Here is a 15,366-nt window from a genome sequence, read left to right as displayed (position 1 = left end):
AGTTCATTGGCTATATTTAAGAGGGAGTTAGATGTGGCCCTTGTGGCTAAAGGGATCAGGGGGTATGGAGAGAAGGCAGGTACAGGATACTGAGTTGGATGATCAGCCATGATCATATTGAATGGCGGTGCAGGCTCGAAGGGCCGAATGGCCTACTCCTGCACCTATTTTCTATGTTTCTATGTTTCTAAAACCCTGACTGTCATGCGGTTGTGGAAATCAATGTCTAACAGACCCAGAGGATGTGACCCAGAGGATGTTGTTTCTACAGCAATATTATAAGCAGTACGATATTTAGCCCATTGTCTCACGACCCAATGTAAATGTGGCTTAATTCAGAGAAACAGCGTTAAACAAGCCGTCTGGCTAACTGAGTCCCCACTGACCAGCATCACCCCATACACTAGTTCTATCCTACACACTAGGGACAATCTACAGAAGCCAATTAACCTACAAAACAGTGTGGTTAATTGGAATGTGGGAGGAAACCGGATGTGTACAAGTGTAGTTGACAGTCGGCACTGACTCAGTGGGCCGAAGGGCCTGTTTCCGTGCTGCGATACTTTATAACTATGAAACACTGGATCTGAGGAATGCATACTGTGAAGGCAAGGGGGCCCCCCGGAAGTAAAGGAATGCTGGCAACCATCGTTCTGCTGACAGTAACACAATGAGAGACAATACTTCACACATCAGGAGAGGACGGTTCAAAATGGGGGAAGAGAGTGAAAACTAGAGTGCTATTACAAACATTTTAATTTTGTGACGGGGATGGGGGGGTTACAAAGCATAAATCTCTCCTCCAATAGCAATGGCATTGTATTTATTTACTAATAGTTTAGTTTAGAGATACAGCGTGGAAACAGGCCCTTCGGCCCACCGAGTCCACACAGACCAATGATTCCTGTACACCAGCACTATCCTTACACACGGAAACTAAGACAATTTTACTAAAGCCAATTAAGCTACAAACCTGCACGTCTTTGGAATGTGGGAGGTAACTGGAGCACCCGGAGAAAACCCACGAGGTCACAGGGAGAACGTACAAACTCTGTACCGACAGCACCCACAGTCAGGATTGAACCCGGGTCTCTGGTGCTGTAAGGCAGCAACTCTACCACTGTGCCACCATGCTGCCCAATGCAATATATATATATATATATATATATAAAATATAAATGATATGGATGGCACAGTGGTGCAGCAGCTAGACACCGTGCCTAACAGCCCCAGGGACATGGGCTTGATCCTGACCTTGGATTCTGCCTGACTGGAGTTTGCACGATCTCCCTGCGACTGCGTGGGTTTTCTCCGGGTGTTCTGGTTTGCTCCCACATCCCAAAGACGTGCGGGTTTGCAGGTTAATCGGCCTCTGCAAATTGCTTGTAGGAAGTGGATGAGAAAGTTGGATAACTTGGAACTAGTGTGAAGGGGTGATCGATGGTCAACGTGGGCCTAAGGGCCTGTTTCCATTCTGTGTCTTTCAAACAATGAATTCAATCGACATGGGAGTAACAAGTACTTCACTGCCTCACGACACCAGAAAAAAACCAGGCTGCAACCTGACCTCGGCTGCTGTCTTTGTGGAGTTTGCACGCTCTCACTGTTATGGCATGGGCTTCCTTTAGGTGCTGCTGTTTTAGTTTAGTTTATTATTGTCACGTGTACCGAGGGACAGTGAACAGCTTTTGCTTGCATGCTACCCAGTCAAAGAAAAAACTATACTTAATACAACCATGCCGTCCACAGTGTACAAGTAAAGGTTTCAAAATTTAATGCAAGATAAATAATAATAATATAATAATAATAATAATAATAATATATTTTATTGTCATTGCACATAAGCGCAACGAGATTTGGTATGCAGCTTCCAACCGATGTCATAACATAAATAACTAATAACATTTAGATTTAGATACCCCGAGAACATGGATTGTAAAAAGAACAGTTAAATAGTCAAAACAGTAAAATAGTCAAAATAGTCCAATGAAAGATAATTCAAAGGTCTCCAATGATATAGATGGTTGGTGAGGACTGCTCTCTAGCTGGTGATAGGATGGTTCATGTGGGAAGAAACTGTCCCTGAATTGTAGGTTTCCTCCCACTTCCCAAAGCCGTGCAGGGTTGTAGGTTCGTTAGTGCCTGTGCAAAGACAGAATCTAGTGGGACTGTGGAGGGAATACAATGGTGCTGGGGAGAGTTGGTGTAATTAATGGCACTGTGTTTGACAGTGAGGGGGTTAGCGCAAGACTCTCTCCTTCATTCTTTCACTCTGGAACCTCTTCATGCACATGTGCCTCTAGCACTGAAACAGGCCCTTCGGCCCACCGAGTCCATGCCAACCAGTGATCACCCCATGCACTAGCATGGTCCTATGCACCAGGGAAAATGTACAATTTTACTGAAGCCATTTAGCCGACAAACCTGTACATCTTTGGGATGTGGGAGGAAACCGGAGAAAATCCACACAGGTCACAGGGAGAATGTACAGACAGCGCTGGTAGTCAGGATGGAACCTGGGTCTCTGGCGCTGTGAGGCAGTAACTCTACCGCTGTGTCACCCCTGGAGTTACAGGACAAGCTGGGTACCCGAGGTTGTGCGGCCACAGGGGTTAGTACGGTAACACGAGAGACTACAGAAGCTGGGATTTTGAGCATAAAAACAAAAATAAATTAGAAAGAAGGGTCCCAGCCCAAAATGTAATCTCTCCACATCCTGACCCACTGAGTTCTTCCAGCAGTTGCGCTTTGCTGGAATCAAGAACCAGAGGGCACGCATTTAAGGTGGGAGGGGGCGGGGTGGAGATTTAATAGGAACCTGATGGACAGGTTTTTTTTATATAAAGGATGGTAGGTATATAGATGGAGCTGCCAGAGGAGGTAGTTGAGGCAGGTACTATCGCAACGTATAAAAAACATTTAGACAGGTACATGGATAGGACAGGTTTAGAAGGATATGGGCTAAATGCAGACAGGTGGGGCTAGTGTAGATGGGACATGTTGGTCGGCGTGGGCAAGTTGGGCTGAGGGGCCTGTTTCCACACTGGATGGCTCAGTGGGTCAGGCAGCATCCGTGGAAGGTAAATGGACAGATGACATTCCGGGATGGAACACTTCTTCGCACTGAGTTAGTATGGAGCAGGGTTTATTCAAACCGATGATATACTTGGTCTCCTTCCAAAGAATTCTGAACCATGAGTTGGCTTTGATAAACAGAGGGTGGTGAATCTGTGGAATTCATTGGCACAGATGGCTGTGGAGGCAAAGTCATTGGGTGTTTTGAAAGCAGAGATTGACGGGGTCTTGCTTAGTAGGGGAGTCAGAGGAGATGGAGAGAAGGGAGGAGAATGGGATTGAGAGGGAAAAATAGAATGGCTGAGCAGATTTGATGGGCCGAATGGCTTGATTCTGTTCCTATGCCTTACGATCATTCATTGCAGTGTCAGTCATTAAATTGCCTGAATTGGGGTAACTGAACCGTCCGCTCACCAGCTTCAGAGCAGTCCTGACCTCCCATCTTCCTCATTAGAGACCCTCGGACTAATCGGACTTTACAGGAATTCTTCTTGCACTAACTGTTCTTTCCTTTATCCTGTATCAAATGACTGTGTAGGAGGGAACTGCAGGTGCAGGTTTATAGACACATAATGCTGGAGTAACTCAGTTGGTCAGCCAGCATTTAAGGAGAATAGGAAGAGGTGATATTTCGGGTTGGAACCCTTCTTCAGAAATCTGAAGAAGGGTTTCGACCCGAAATGTCATCTGTACACTGTGTAAGGCCCGATTGTAATCATGTCTTTCCGCTGACTGGATAGCACACAACAAAAAAGCTTTTCACTGCTCCTCAGTACATTAAACTAAACCAACGTTTTACATGAATTGAATGACCTGAATTTCCCTCTCTCAGTTCCCAGAGACCAACATGGTGACAGTTTGCGTGGGTATGTGGCTGTGATTATCCTTCTATGAACTATTTGATGAAGTATCTGCAGTTTATTTGACTGTGAAAGGCATCACCTGCTGTTCCCACTGCATGTACCTTAGGGCAGGGACCTCTGGACAGTGGCTAAGACCTAGGAAATAATTGGTGTGGCCTCACATCTAGAGAAAGCTGACTCTCAGCAAATATATAATTTTCTCGGTATCCACAGACTGTCTCGAACAGTGAGGGAGATAATGCACACCTCCTGATTCAGGGACAGTTTCTTCCCAGCTGTTATCAGGCAACTGAACCATTCCATGACCAACTAGAGAACGGTCCTGACCTCCCATCTACCTCATTGGAGACCTTAGAACAGGGGTGTGGAACCTGTGGCCTTAAGGCTGCACGCGGCCTGCTAGGCCATTAAGTGCGTCCTTTGGAATTAATCCAAATCTTGTAGAACAAATCCTTTTATTTTTATTAATATGTTTTTGTACGTCTTTTATTATTTTTTATTTTAATCTTAAAATGAACGTATTTAAAATACCAACGAGTAAAAGAAGATTCAATAAAATAATCCTATATCTAATTGAAGTTTCTTGGATGCGGCCTTATTAGATTACAGCTAACTTAATGTGGCCTTCCAACATGAACAGGTTCCCCACCCCTGCCTTAGAACTACCTTTAATGGGACTTCATTGGACCTCAATGTTATACCTTGCACTAAATGTTGTACCCTTTATTCTTTGACCTGTGGATGGCTTGATTGTAATCATGTATAGTCTTTTCGATGACGGGAGAGCAAGCAAACAAATGTTTTTCACTGTATCTTGGTACACGTGACAACAATTAAACTAAACTAAACAAAGGAATGTAGAATCAAAGACCTTCAGATGCTGGTTTATACTGAAGATAGACACAAAATGTCAGGCAGCATCTCTGGAGGAAAAGGATAGGTGATGTTTTGGGTTGGGACCCTTCTTCAGACTGGGGGGGGGTGTAGAGCTGGGGACGAAAAAAGACCAGGAGCAATCTGGGCCGGCCACGAATAAATCTCGGGCAGGGCGGTACCCTGGTAGAGCCATTGTTGGCTCGGGAAGTTGTGATCGCAAGAGAGGTACAATGTGGTCAACTGTGGAACTGGTTAAACGACAAGTATGGAGGAAGGAGGGGAGGGGAGTTTAGATGGAACTTACTTAAAATGAGAGAATTCAACATTCATATCGCTGGGTTGTAAGCCACCCAAGTGAAATATGAGGTTCCGTTCCTCCAATTTGTGTGTGGCCTCACCCTGTTAAACTAAACTGAAACTAAAACATAAACTAAACTAAACTATAACTAAACTAAACTTGTTCCTTGACCCTGGGACCTCTGTGACTGTGCATGGATTGAACCCATGATGATTGTCTAAGCCGGCCTTGCCTCTGTCCATAGATGTACGACCAGCGACACTGCTCAGTACACCGCTGTGGCCTTCAACATCCACGGAGAGTCTTCCACCAACGCCGCTGTCATTGTCAAACGTAAGTGCCAGGTTTAGCAGGGTGGGATTAACGCTGGGCTCCTGCCGTTGCCTATTGTACGGGAGGCCTCGTGTGGACAAGCATCTAAATTGTCGTCTTCCTTTAGGGTTCCATGGGGATGAAGAGCCTTACCACTCGGTGCTGCTCCCTGTGAAACGTGAGTATATCACTGTGGATCATCCCGCTACACCCTGTAGTGCCCACTGCCCACTGCCCACAACACTCACACATGCCAGCAGATGCTGCTTTAGTTATTCTCCTCTTCAGCCACTTTTATATCTTCTCTTTAGTCAGTGTTCTCTTTTAGTCAGTTTTGTTCTTCCTGATTAGTCAGTTTTGTTCTATTTTTCTCATTAATCAGTTTAGTTATATTTTTCTCGTGTCAGTTTGTTTTCTTTTTCCTTTTACCTTTAGTTAGTTTTGTTCACTATTTTGGTCTTTGGTCAGTTTTGCTCTATAGTCAGTTTTGTCCTGTCTTCCACCTTTAGCCAGTTTTGTTCTCTCTTTTTCTTTAGCCAATTTTGCTCTCTAGCCAGTTTTGTTCTCTCTCTATTCAGTTTTGTTCTCTCTAGTCAGTTCTTTTTCACTCTTTAATCTGTTTTCTCTATAGTCAGTTTTGATCTTTCTATCTCTCTCATTTTCTGGAAGAATCTGATCCTCCAAATGTTTTGGTTTAGGTGTATTATTGTCACGTGTACTGTGGTACAGCAAAAAGCTTTGTATAGTGTCCTGTCCAATCAAATCAATAATACTGTACATGAATGCAATTTTAGAATAGGCACAAGGTACTGGAGTAACTCAACGGGACAGGCAGCATCCATTGAGAATATGGATAGGCAGCGTTTCAGGGCAGGACCCTTCTTCAGACTGAGCAATTCCAGCAATTTGTGGCTTTTTTTGCAAAACAGCATCTGCAGTTCTTTAGGCCAACTTGAGTAGATCAAGCCAAACTCAAGTTCAATAGGTAGGGTGAAGAGAAATATATAGTGTGCAGAATTAACATTGTAGCTCAATTTCTCCCTCACCCATGTATGCAGACAGTGGGCACTTCAGAGTGGAGTACCTGATCACCTTGGTAAAATTTAGCTTAGAGATACAGCGTCTTAGCCCACTGAGTCCACGCCGATCAGCGATCACCCCGTACACTATTTCTATCCCACACACTGGGGTCAATTTCTACTGAAGCCAATTAACCTACAAAACTGCACGTCTTTGGGATGTGGGAGGTAACCGGAGCACCCGGAGGAAACCCACGTGATCACAAGGAGAACGTACAGGCAGCATCCGTGGTCAGAATCAACCCTGCTCTGGGTTGTTTAGTGTGCTCTGTATCGCTCTCCACTGAGATACCCCAGTGCATCGGGCCTAGCTGACCTTTCATCCCGTTCCACCGGAGGTTAAAGGTACACTGCTCTCAGGAGCCATCCCCCTCCCCCACCTTGGTCAGTCTGATCACGTCTCATTGTTCCTGCTCCCTAAGTACTCCCCACTCATCAGACGGGTTAAACCCACTGTGAGGACAGTTAAAGTCTGGTCAGAGGAAGCGGACTTCACACTTCAGCAGTGTTTTGGAAACACTGACTGGAAGGCGTTTGCAGCCCAGGCCACCCTTGACTCCCACACGGACATTGATTCCTACACATCCTCTGTTCTGGACTTTATAAACTCCACCATCAATAGTGTCACCTCCCTCAAACAGCCTACAGCCTACAGTTCATTCAGGGCTAACCTGAAGAGGGGCATCAGGAAGGCCAAGCACTGCCATAAGCTCAGGATTGAGGAGCACTTCAACAACAACTCCAACCCCCGACGCATGTGGCAAGGCATCCAGGCCATCACGGACTATAAACCCTCCGACATCACCCCCACATCCAGCGACGCCTCCTTCCTTAAGGAGCTTAATCACTTCTATGGCCGCTTCGACAGGGACAATCTAGAGACAGCCATCAAGGCTGTGCTACCTGCCGATCACCAACCCCTCACACTCACCCCCTACGACGTATACGTGGCACTGAGTAGGACTAATGCACGTAAGGCTGCTGGCCCTGAGGGCCTCCCCGGGCGCGTGCTCAGTGCCTGTGCTGCGCAGCTGACAGACGTCTGGACTGACATCTTCAACCTGTCACTTGCCCAAGCAGTTGCCCCCACTTGCCTTAAAACCACCTCCATCGTGCCAGTGCCAAAACACTCCACTGCGGCAAGCCTCAACGACTTCCGCCCAGTTGCACTTACCCCCATCATCACCAAGTGCTTCGAGAGGCTGGTCCTGGCACACCTCAAAAGCTGCCTACCCCCCACACTGGATCCCTATCAGTTTGCCTACCACAAGAACAGGAGTACGGAGGATGCCATCTCAACGGCACTTCACTCCGCCCTCTCCCACCTCGACAACAGAGACACTTAAGAATGCTGTTCATCGATTACAGCTCAGCATTCAACACCATTATACCATCAAAACTGATCACCAAACTCGGTAACCTGGGCATCGACCCCTCCCTCTGCAACTGGATACTGGACTTTCTAACCAACAGACCCCAGTCTGTGAGGTTAGACAAGCACACCTCTTCAACCCTCACCCTGAACACCGGCGTTCCACAGGGCTGTGTGCTGAGCCCCCTCCTCTACTCCCTCTTCACCTATGACTGCACACCTGTACATGGTACTAACACCATCATCAAGTATGCAGATGATACAACGGTGATTGGCCTCATCAGCAACAACGATGAGCTGGCCTACAGGGAGGAGGTCCAGCACTTAGCAGCATGGTGCGCTGACAACAACCTGGCCCTTAACTCCAAGAAGACCAAGGCGCTCATTGTAGACTTCAGGAAGTCCAGAGGCGGCACGCACACCCCCATCCACATTAACGGGACGGAGGTGGAACGTGTTTCTAGCTTCAGGTTCCTGGGAGTCAACATCTCCGATGACCTCTCTTGGCCCCACAATACCTCTACTCTGATCAAGAAGGCTCATCAGCGTCTCTTCTTCCTGAGGAGACTGAAGAAGGTCCATCTGTCTCCTCAGATCCTGGTGAACTTCTACCGCTGCACCATCGAGAGCATCCTTACCAACTGCATCACAGTATGGTATGGCAACTGCTCTGTCTCCGACCGGAAGGCATTGCAGAGGGTGGTGAAAATTGCCCAACGCATCACCGGTTCCTCGCTCCCCTCCATTGAGTCTGTCCAAAGCAAGCGCTGTCTGCGGAGGGCGCTCAGCATCGCCAAGGACTGCTCTCACCCCAACCATGGACTGTTTACCCTCCTACCATCCGGGAGGCGCTACAGGTCTCTCCGTTGCCGAACCAGCAGGTCGAGGAACAGCTTCTTTCCGGCGGCTGTCACTCTACTAAACAACGTACCTCGGTTACTGCCAATCACCACCCCCCCCCCGGACACTTATTATTATTTATTCAAATCGTTTGCTATGTCGCTCTTCCAGGGAGATGCTAAATGCATTTCGTTGTCTCTGTACTGTACACTGACAATGACAATTAAAATTGAATCTGAAATCTGAGAAGTGTGAAAACGCACACCTCCAGATTCAGGGACAGTTTCTTCCCAGCTGTTATCAGGCAACTGAGCCATCCCACCACAACTAGAAAGCAGCCCTGAACTACTATGTACCTCATTGGAGACCCTCGGACTATCTTTGATCAGACTTTACTGGACTTTGCCTTGCACTAAATGTTATTCTCATTATCCCCTTTATCCTGTATCTGTACACTGTGGATGGCTCGATTGTAATCATGTATTGTCTTTCCGCTGATTGGAAAGCACGCAACAAAGGTATACGTGACAATAAACTAGACTCAAACTTAACTAAACTCAACTCCAACTCAAAGGTCACAGTGAGTGATGGATTTTAATTCCATCGCAGTGCGGGAAATGGCAAAATATTTCCATGTAACGTCATAAGGGAATGTTGCGTTTTGTTCTGTGGGTAAAGCATTAGGATGCAAATTGTTATCTGTACACTGTAGACGGTTCGATTTCAATCCTGTACAGTCTTTTCTTTGACTGAATAGCACGCAACAAGATCTTTTCACTGTACCTCGGTACACGTGACAGCAATAAGCTAAACTAAACTAAACCCGCAAATTATAAGTGATTTAAAGGTCGAGGTTCAGCACAGATAATGACTTTTAACAATCATTATTTAAGTTCACATGAATCATTTAGTCAAGAGTGTTGTTTAAGTAGCGACAATGGAACAAGAGACACACAGCATGGAGACAGGCCCTTCGGCCCAACTTGCCCACACTGCCCAACATGTCCCATCTACACTAGTCCCACCTGCCTGTGTTTAGCCCATATCCCTCTAAACCTGTCCTATTCATGTACCTGCCCAAATGTATCTTAAACTTTACAAGATACAAGATACAATTTAATTGTCATTTGGACCCCTTGAGGTCCAAACGAAATGCCGTTTCTGCAGCCATACATTACAAACAAATAGACCCAGACACAACATAATTTACATAAACATCGATCACATCGCTGTGATGGAAGGTCAAAAAAACTTATCTCTCCACTGCACTCTCCCCCCCCCGATGTCAGAGTCAAAGTCAAAGTCCCCGGCTGGCGATGGCGATTGTCCCGCGGCCATTAAAGCCACGCCGGGTGATGCAAGGTCGCACACCGGGTCTTGGTGTTAGAGCCCCCGGCGTGCACTCGCAGAGTCCTGCGGCCATTCCAAGCCGCGCGGGGCGGTGCTGTAAGGCCCCGCTCCAGGAGCTCTTCAACCCCGCAACTCGGGCGGGAGAAGTCGCCGTTGCGGGAGCCCTGAAAAGCGGTCTCCCTCCAGGGACCTGCGGGCTCCCGGTGCCGCCGTCCGCCAGACCCGTAGTTGCAGCCTCAGAATCTCCGGAGGTCGGGCCGCAGCAGCAGCAGCGCTCCACCACCGCTCCACCCGCTCTGGACTCGGCCAGCTCCGCGATGGTGAAGTGAGTAGTCGGCACCAGAGCCCCCGGTTTTCCTGTTGGAGGCCGCTCCTCGTTGCAGCCCCAACGACAACGGAGACCCGACAAAGAAAAGGTCGGGTCTCCCGTGCAGGGAGAGATTAAAAGTTACCCCCTCCCTCCCCCCACACACATACCCCCCGACACACACACCCCAACAAAAAATAACAAAAACTACATAAAAACATAGACAAAAAATAATAAAAACGCAGACGGGCTGCAGAGGCCGCTGCTGACGAGAGTCGCGCCGCCTACAAGATACAAGATACAAGATATATTTATTTGTCACATGTGCCAGTTGGCACAGTGAAATGTGATCACCCACACAATAAAATAAAAGAACACAACACACGATAGAGTTCAACATCAAACATCCCCAGCAGCAGAATCCAAAGTTTCCCATTGTGAGGGAAGGCACCAAAGTCAGTCATTCTCTTCCTCTGATGTTCACCCGTGGTCGGGGCCTCCGGGACCCTCCGCAGTTGCCGCTACGGGCAGCCCGCTGGGATGTTGGAACTCCGACGTCTGAACGGGAGGGCAACCTCAGCGGCTTGGACCTCCAAATCGGCCGCTTCCCACCGGAGTCCGCGGCTCCCGACGTCCCCAGGCCGTGCCGGGCGGAGATTCGTGATAGTTCCTGCCTCACCAACTTCCTCCGACAGCTCGGCACCAGTGAGACTGGCCGTCGATTCTGCTGCTGGTCTTGCCGTGGCAGCGTGAGGTGTGGATGGGAGGTGAAGTTGATATTGAGTGAAGTCGACTTTGTGCTAACGCCTGCTGTTTTTCTCTCTCCAACAGTTCCTCTGCTGTCGCCTGCTGTCTTCACACAGATTGACATCCAGTACAGCGAGAAGTTTGGGGTGAGCTTTGGCACCGAGGGGGAGACGATGATCCTGACCTGCCGAATGATCCTTACACCCAACATCCGCCGTCTCCAGCCAGAAGCTGTGTGGTACCGAGACGGTCAGTAGTCATAGGTCATAAGGTCATAAGTGATAGGAGCAGAATTAGACCATTTGACCCATTATGTTACTCCTCTGTATGTTACATGGCTGATCTATCTCTCCCTCCTAACCCCATCTCCTGCATTCTCCCCATAACCTCTGACACCTGGACTAATCAAGAATCTATCTATCTCTGCCTTAAAAATATCCACTGTCTTGGCCTTCACAGCCCTTCTGTGGCAAAATATTCCATAGATTCACCACCCTCTGACTGAAGAAATTCCTCCTCATCTCCTTCCTAAAGGAACATCCTTTATTTCTGAGGCTGTGGCCTCTGGCCCTAGACTCTCCCACTAGTGGAAGCATCTTCCGTGCATCCACTCTATCCAGGCCTTTCACTATTCGGTACTTTTCAATGAGGTTTCCCCCTCATCCTTCTAAACTCCAGCAAGTACAGGCCCAGTGCCGTCAAACACTCATTGTATATGCTAACCCACATATTCCTGGGATCATTGGGGCTCTCAGCCTGCTCCCCGCCATTAGCACCACGTACATCTGCTAAAGTGAGCAGCTAGGACAGCTCAGCTCCCTGGTACCGTATCTCTGTAGCTGCAGATTCCAGCCCTGCCGAGATCAGCTCTCTGCTTCTCCGTTTCCAGTCACCTCACTGCCAGTCAGTGGAAATTTAACTCCTCGACTCATCGACCTTCAACAACCCCCTTCAGTTACGAGCACGTTCTTTTTTGCAAAAGGGCGCCTCTGTCTCTCGTGAGACCGGATAGAGGTATATAAAATCGGGAGAGTGTAGGAAGGAACTGCAGATGCCGCTTTATGTCAAAGATAGGCACAAAATGCTGGAGTAACTCAGCGGGTCAGGCAGGCAGCATCTCTGGAGAAATGGAATAAATGACGTTTCAGGTGGGAACCCTTCTACAGCCTGTAAAATCAGCAGAGGCAAGGATAGAGTAGACAGTCAGAACGTTTTTCATTGGGGCGGGGTGGCAGAGACTAGAGGGCACGGCTTTACTGTGAGAGGGGCAAAGTCAATGGATATGTTTAAGGCGATTGATAGATTCTTGATTAGTACGGGTGTCAGGGGTTATAGGGAGAAGGCAGGAGAATGGGGTTGAGAGGGAAAGATAAATCAGCCATGATGGAATGCTGGAGTAGACGTGATGGGCCGAATGGCCTGATTTCGCTCATAGAACAGATGAATTTATCACCTGCTGGGCAAGTATTATTACACAGAGAGTGGTGAGTGCCTGGAATGTGCTGCCAGGTCTAGTTATTGAGACAGACATAGCACTGCTATTCAAGTGGCTTTTTGGCACATGGATAGACAGGGAATGGAGTCATATGGAGGCTGGGGCAAGTTTAACTTAGCATCATGTTCGGCATGGACATTGTGGACCGAAGGGCCTGCTCCTGTGCTGATCCATGTTCTATGTTCAAGATAGATTTGGAGCAGTGGTTTATAATGCCGGGACCCTGTGTGGCAATGTTCCTTCATTGCCGATCATTTGACATCAAATCACACAAGGACGTTTGAATATGGTGGTGTGTAGCGGGTGAAGCCGCAGCCTCACGGCTCCAAAGTCCCAGGTTTGAGAGATCCCGGGTGCTCTCTGTGTGGAGTTTGCATGTTCTCCGTGTGATTACATGGGTTTCCTCCAGGTGCTCCCAGTTTCAAGGTTGAGAGGATAATTGCCCCTTGTAAATTGACCCCAGTCTGTGGGTGAGTGGGAGGTCTGGGGAGGTCATAAGTGATAGGAGTACAATTAGGCCTTTCGGCCCATCGGATCTACTCCCACCATTCAATTATGGCCGATTTACCTCTCCCTCCTAACCCCATCCTGCCTTCTCCCCATAACATTTGACAGGGGAGTTGATGAAGCAGCACAGTGGCGCAGCGGTAGAGTTGCTACCTTACAGTGCCAGGGTCTGGGGTTCGATCCTGAACTCAGGTGTTGTCTGTATGGAGTTTGTACGTTCTCCAAGTGACCGCGTGGGTTTTCTCCGGGTTCCCCGGTTTCCTCCCACACTCTAAAGACGTGCAGGTTTGCATGTTGATTGGCTTCTGCAAATTGTAAATTGTATTTAGTGTGTAGGATAGTGCTAGTGTAGTGCAGGACTCGGTGGGCCGAAGGGCCTGTTTCCATGCTGTATCTCTAAACTCAACTAAACTAAATCACGTAATTATATAGATTTACATCTTGTGTTGCAAAGAATTATTTCAAATTTGAAAAGAAAGCCATTCATACTTCTATAAAAAGAAGTTAATATGATACTCTTCAATGGTTTAGGCTGCAAACCCCCAGCATAGTCATTCACTGAAGGGCTGCACATTGAGGCCATTCAGTCCATTGAATCTATGATGGCTCTCTCAGCAAGTTGCCAAATTGCCTCCATTCTTCTGCTACCTCCACTTTGTCCATCAATTCTGTGCACAGTTTCATTTGAGAGTGATTATGGAGAACATTGAACAGTACAGCATAGGACCACAGTATGTGTGCTGAACACACTGCCCACAATCTGCTTTCACCACCAAGTAATCCCCCAATCCCTGCTGGCACAACATCTGCACCTGCCCTCCACCGCGAGACTCATGGCTGAGGGGCACAGAGGACATAGAACAGTATAGCGCAGGAACAGGCCCTTCGGCCCACAGTCTCCATGCTGAACATGATGTCAAGTTATTCAATGATTCAAGGAAACGTTATTGTCACATATAGAGTCAGAGAGTCATATGGAAACAGGTCCTTCGGCCCGACTTGCTCACACTGCCCAATATGCCCCATCTACACTGGTCCAACCTGCCTGTGTTTCGCCCACATCCCTCTAAATCTGTCCTATCCATGTACCTGTCTAAATGTTTCTTAAACGTTGCGATAATCCCACCTCAACTATCACCCCCGGCAGCTCGTTCCATACACCCACCATCCTTCTTTGTGTGAAAAAGTTACCCCTCATTTCCTATTAAATCTTTTCCCCTCACCTTAAACCTATGTCCTTTCTGGTTCTCGATTACCTTACTCTGGGCAAGAGACACTGTGCATCTGCCCGATCTAATCCTCTAACACACATTTCTCACATGTAACTATGACACGTGGCTAATCTCTGCTGTGATTCATATCCCTCCATTCCCTGCTCATCTATGTGCCAGCTGTCACATATCCGTTCCTTCACTGTACTATCGTATCTGCCTTCACCACCATCCCCAGCTGTGCGTCCCAGGCCCCCACCACCCTGTGTAAATAAAAAAACTTGGCCCGCACCTCACATCTCCTTTAAACTTTCCCTCTCTGATCTTAAAGCGGTGCCCTCTGGTCTTTGACATTCCCACACTGCTGAACACACCCTGATTTTAGTTATCATTCCACCGTATGAACTCACTTAAAGTGGAAAGCAACTACATCAGACGTGGCAGCTACCTTGGAGAAAGAGTGTTCTTTCCGGGTAGATTTGTGCAGGAACCTTGGGGAAGAGCGGTGGCCCTGTCAACAGGAGACTGCGTTAGTAACCTGTGGTGACACCACTTCAAACAGTATCTCATTCCACTGGGATGCTGTCCCTGGTGGTGACTGCCATCTGCTGGCAAAGTGCTGAACAGCTGGGCACTGGTGTAGAAATAACTGCAGATAGACACAAAATGCTGGAGTAACTCAGCGGGACAGGCAGTATCTCCGGAGAGAAGGGACAGGTGATGTTTTGGGTAGAGATCTTCTTCAGACTGAGGGTCCAGGGGAGAAAAGGACTAGTTATATGGAAGGGTAAGGTGTGAAAATGACAGATCAAAGCAGACGATGGTAAGGAAATGGAGAATGGTTTATTGTTGGCTGAGGGGAAGGTGACAACGAGACACACAAACAGTAAAATTAATCACGAGGACAGTGAAACTAGTCGGAGAACCAGGGTAGGGGAGGGACAGAGAGAGAGAGGGAAACCAAGGGTCGCTTGAAGTTAGAAAAATCAATATTCATATTCTAACTGCAGATGTTGATTAATCCTCAAAAGGAC

General features: G+C 47.7%; 1 protein-coding gene across 3 annotated transcripts in view; it reads left to right on the top strand.

Annotated features, from left to right (window-relative positions):
* The window catches only part of LOC129697533 (myomesin-2-like), a 130,220-nt gene that overhangs the window by 40,211 nt on the left and 74,643 nt on the right, over positions 1 to 15,366 (top strand). For all 3 annotated transcript variants that reach the window (XM_055636187.1, XM_055636186.1, XM_055636188.1), the window contains 3 exons: positions 5,357 to 5,445; positions 5,552 to 5,602; positions 11,204 to 11,368. In XM_055636187.1, coding sequence (XP_055492162.1) covers positions 5,357 to 5,445; positions 5,552 to 5,602; positions 11,204 to 11,368 — 305 coding nt within the window. The remainder of the gene's footprint in view (positions 1 to 5,356; positions 5,446 to 5,551; positions 5,603 to 11,203; positions 11,369 to 15,366) is intronic.

The sequence above is a fragment of the Leucoraja erinacea genome, chromosome 5 (genome assembly GCF_028641065.1).
Source record: "Leucoraja erinacea ecotype New England chromosome 5, Leri_hhj_1, whole genome shotgun sequence".
Taxonomy (NCBI): Eukaryota; Metazoa; Chordata; class Chondrichthyes; order Rajiformes; family Rajidae; genus Leucoraja; species Leucoraja erinaceus.
The sequence above is the reverse complement of the archived record's forward strand: the minus strand, read 5'-3'. Positions and strand labels throughout refer to the sequence as shown.